Consider the following 4,818-nt stretch of genomic DNA (forward strand, 5'->3'; position numbering starts at 1 on the left):
GGCGGCCCCCGGCGCTCCCTTGGGGCTCCCCCCTCCGCTCTCCTCCCTCAAGTGGGCGCCCGGGGTGGAAAAGAGGTGGTTATTATCTTAATTTGCCTTTCATTTTCTAATGGGTATGGTTTTGCCCGACGGGGGGAATAAATATTTCAGTCAACTTTTATTTCCTCTCTTCCTTTCCTCTCTGTAGCAGTTTGGATTTTTCTTCTTCTCTCCTTCCCGTCTCACCCCCCTTGGCAGACAGGCCAAGGCACAGGCGTGAGCAGCGCTCGCGTTACCTCAGGCTCTTGGTACTGAGGCGTCGGCTTTGCGGCCGACTGCCCCGAGAAGCCGCCGCTAAAATCCCAGCGCTTGATAAAATCAGCAATCGCAACGGGATCTCCCCTATCTCCCTGCCCCACCGGTGGCGCTTGGTGGCATTTCCCTGACCAGCAACTTGCCCAGCCTCCTCCAGGAGACTTTCGCCCCCTCCCCTCCATCTCCTGGACCAAAGCCTTTATGGTCACGTCATGGCGCTGAGAGGTTCACCCGCCTGGACCGTTGCTGGGGACTGCAGGAGAAGGAGCCGCCATGGCAAAGGCCGGCAGGGCCGTGGGTGCAGTCCTGGTTCATCCCTTCTGCACCCTATGTTTCAACCCCAACAAACCCTTTGCCCGCTGTGGGTGCACCAGCTGCTCCTCACACCCGTCGCCTCTTATCTCCTCCTGCCAGCTTGTCTCTCGCCCTCCCTCTCCCACGGTCCACGCAGTGTGGATGGCTGCGTGACACCTTTGGGTTCAGTTTCCCCACCGAGGGACAGGAGGGGAGCTGCTCCACCCGAGTTGCAGGCTTTCCTCCTGGCAGACAGCAGATCAGATGGTATCTACGTCTCCCTCCCCCAGTGCACCAGCACCTGTGTCACTCGTTGTCACTTGGTCTTGGTGAGCACAGCTCACACTCCTCCTCCTCCTGCTGGGTGAATCACGCTCCGATGAGATCCTGGACCGCCCTGGCTGCTGTGATCCCAACCCTATGGATGGGAGAAGTGCACTGGGCACGGCTTATTACTCCACTGCGAGCAGAGCTGCTGTGCCTGGAGCTTGGAAACCAGCAGGTGTTTGGGACTGGGGTTCACTTGCTCTGGGAAACGGAAGAGGAGCTATGTCAGCCCCTGCAGGCCTGGGTAGACATGGAAGTCCAGCTTGTCCCAGTGGTGCCTAAAAGTGGGAGCCAAAGCAAGGTTACCACATGCTGATGTATGGACAGCTACTACTTCTCTCATGTGAGAAGCATCAATCAAAACTCTGCATGCACTGCATTGACTTGAATTACATTTTATTTTGATGGCAGTGATTATGGCAGGAGGTCTGGTGAGAGTTCTGAAATGGATCTGTCACTGAGTAGGGCACAGAGAACACCAACCTGCTTCCCAAGTTGCAGGCAAACAGCGTAGTGTTAGCTGTGGTTTCTGTGCCTCCTTCAGGTGAAACCACTGCAGTGTATTGTTGGGCAGTTAAAAACCTCATGTGTGGTTGATGTCGTGGTTTGTCCAAAGCATGGCTTCAGAACTTTTTTTAACATTATCATTTAAATCCAAAGGAAACCAGAAGAATGAGTCATAATCCTCAGATTGGTATATGGCCATTTGCCTTGGCCACATGTTTGAAACAGACTGGGCTACTGAATGAATCAACGTGATAAAGGATTGCACTCCCCTGCTGTCCCTGATGTCAGACAAGATGTGGACTAAGCAGAGTGCCACCAACATAAGGAGTAAAGATCCACAGTCTACTGAAGAACAAAAAGGAACAAGATACATTAGCAATATTAATACATATTCATCATAATAATTATTTATATTATAGCCTAGATATGTTTACTTCTTTATTAAAATCATTATTTATTCATTCTGTGGAAGTCTTTTTTGCACAACTGACACCAATAATTACTGTTTATAAAATGTTTATATCATCCAGTTTATTGTTACATCTATTTCAGATTAGATAACTTTTCCTGATTGCAATTAATTCCTTTATATTGGCAATATGATTGGACATAGATAATTTTACAGACCAATTAAGCCTTGAGAAGAGCCGCAACAGAGCTGCAGAGCTTGGAGAACTGGGAGAAGATGAACAATCTAACCACAGTAACTTCTTTTGTGCTCTGACATTGGCTTTAAAATACGTGATGAAGTTTATGACAAACTATTCTCATTAGTTTAACGTACAGCCTGCAAGTACGCGGACAAGCTTTTAAAATTAGGTCTGGGTCTGAGGGCTTCTGAACACATCCCAGCTAGTTTCCTACATTTGTGCACCCAGCAGGATGCACTGGTTCTAAGAAAGCCGAGACCGATGTCTTCTACTTAAAGAGAGCAGAAGGAGGAAGGCATCCAAGACCTTAGCACTGAAGCAGCCTCCAAGAAAATCTGCAGCACAGTAGTCAGAAAAAGGTGATTTTTAAAATATCAATAATTAGCCAGTGTTGTCATCTTCTACTTGGTAATCTACACATTCCTAAAAGCTGGAGATCTCAGATGGGCAAATTTCCTCTTGGAAAAGTCAGGCCTGTGGCAGCTGACACCAGAGGAACACATGACATCCCTGCCGTGCTCCGGCCATTTGCCCGGGGCTCCAGGGTGCCAGTGCTGGCAGCAGGCAAGCCTGCGTGCTCCAGGAAAGGTGCAGAAGATAACAGGAAGTTGTGGGACAGGCTGCCCCAAGGAAGGTCTCCTCCCAGTTCCCATTCAAGATATAAACTGTTTGTATTCCTTCCAAGCCTTTTTGTAAAAAAAACCCAACAATGAGATAGCTCATTTCAGAGCTATTTCAAGCCCCTTTCTGCTACTTTATGACACAAATAAATAGCCATAGAAATGTTACAAAGTCCAGATGATCAGTGCCTTTAGCAATGCACGTGAAAAAGTATTTATTCATGAATTTCAGTGAAGCATATTCTACTGTAATGTTTGAGCAGATGCTTCTACACTACTTGAAAGTATTCCCACTCCAGTTTTGCTTCAGGTTAGCAATGTGATTGTTGTAAGGGGAAAGTGAAAGATAGGTATGTTGGATAATATTTTTGAAGTGTAGTAGGAAGAAAGCAGTCAGAACTTTGTATGTTGCCACCAGTGATCCCTCCAGGCAGCTCACCAAAAGACAAAACCAGCAGTAAAACAACTTTGCCCTGCTACAAAGAGAATCACAACAACCAGGAACTTTCCTGGTGGGAAACCATAAAAGTGCTTGAATCAATGCATCTGACAGAAGATCTAAATGTTACACCATTTGGTAAGGGATAACCTACTCACTTACCAGTAAAGAAGGCATACAAAGTATTATACGCATTAAGCATGACCAAATTTAAATCATTCAAAACACCTTAACTTTAAAAACGTGTTTTGATTAACTACTGAACTATCATATTTTTTTTTTTCCAGTTGATTCCATCAATGTTTTAAGAGGGAAAATGATGAAATAAATTAGCACATCAATTTCCAGTGCATGGAATTTTCTTGCAGAGCCTGTCAAATTTATATGCTCCTTGCACTGAAGCTTTCTAGCTGATATGCCTTATAAAGACTGCTAGCTGTGCAGAAAAAGCTTGTCTGGTCTTTGAACTAACAAGTACAGGCTTAAGTGTATGCATATGCAATAGTAAAACTACTGTCAGCTTTAATACAGAGGATGGTTTAAGGGAGCTTTACACCATGCATTCTTAAAAGAGGCCATTTTAAAATAACCATATTTTTTTAAAAATAATAACATTAAAACCAACAATGTATCTTTCAGCACTAATTAATCTTTTTTGTTTATTACGTAACATGTTGTTAACTCCATAATTTGAGGTGGGGTAACTCAGGCACTCAGGGATTACACAGCTTTTGCACAGGGACTCTTTGGATCTGAAACATATCCAGCTCTTTTGTCTTCTAAACCGTCTGCTAGATGCCATCTGTCCTTTCATACACTTAACGGCATCAAAACAGCTTTTTCCAAACCAAATAAATTGGAATGATGCATCAGAAAGTATCCAGAGATGTTAATACTTAGTGCAGGTGTTGACCAAAACTCACCTTTGATGTAAGTTCCCACTAGTTTCCACCTCACTTGCATCTGCCAGCACCAGCGCTCAATTTGATTTCTGTATCAACTTCATGTTTTGAACATCAGCCATTTCTCCTGTGGCTCTATCTGAAATACCAGAATTATAATGTATTTATTAACCTGGATTAAATGCTCAAGGGTCAGTTCCAACAGAGTGAACTCCTGGTGAAGTAAATACAACTTTTGTTTTCCACAGGAGTCTATATATATATTTTGACATTTCTTCTCTATCTTTCTACCCCCAAAATTGTTCCTGAGAACAAGACCAGGGAAGTGGGGGATAATTGTCTCCAAGCCACATCAGGTTTTATTCCTAACTAAATATAACTATGTTTTGGCTCCATTATATTTACAGCTTTTAAACTGTAGAACTAACCCCATTTACTGCAAATCTGGACAGCGATTGAAAGTGTTAACCTGCAGTGTTGGGCTGCATCCAACTTAAACTGTTGCCGTTCTGTACTGGTCCAGAAGAAGTGCCATTAGTTCAGTGCTTCCCAGCCCCATTCTGAGATTTATTTATAATTAATTCCTCTGTGGGAGACTTCACCCTAACCAAGAAGCAATGTGTAACAGATAGCATATGAGGTGTGTTGTATACTCAGCAGATGATACACGTTCATGGCTTTAGCTGTATTTTGGTTTCCTTTAAAAATGTCTGTTTTGTGGACACAAGGATGATAAAAACCTGTATGCATCATATCTCATTCTGCCCTGCTGATACTTTTCTTCT

General features: G+C 44.0%; 1 protein-coding gene across 1 annotated transcript in view; it reads right to left on the minus strand.

Annotated features, from left to right (window-relative positions):
* The window catches only part of ELOVL4 (ELOVL fatty acid elongase 4), a 32,138-nt gene extending 31,662 nt beyond the window's left edge, over window positions 1-476 (minus strand). The window contains exon 1 of the mRNA XM_009887517.1: window positions 276-476. Coding sequence (XP_009885819.1) covers window positions 276-476 — 201 coding nt within the window. The remainder of the gene's footprint in view (window positions 1-275) is intronic.
* Window positions 477-4,818: the final 4,342 nt, after the last annotated feature.

The sequence above is a fragment of the Charadrius vociferus genome, unplaced genomic scaffold (genome assembly GCF_000708025.1).
Source record: "Charadrius vociferus isolate BGI_N301 unplaced genomic scaffold, ASM70802v2 scaffold185, whole genome shotgun sequence".
Taxonomy (NCBI): domain Eukaryota; kingdom Metazoa; phylum Chordata; class Aves; order Charadriiformes; family Charadriidae; genus Charadrius; species Charadrius vociferus.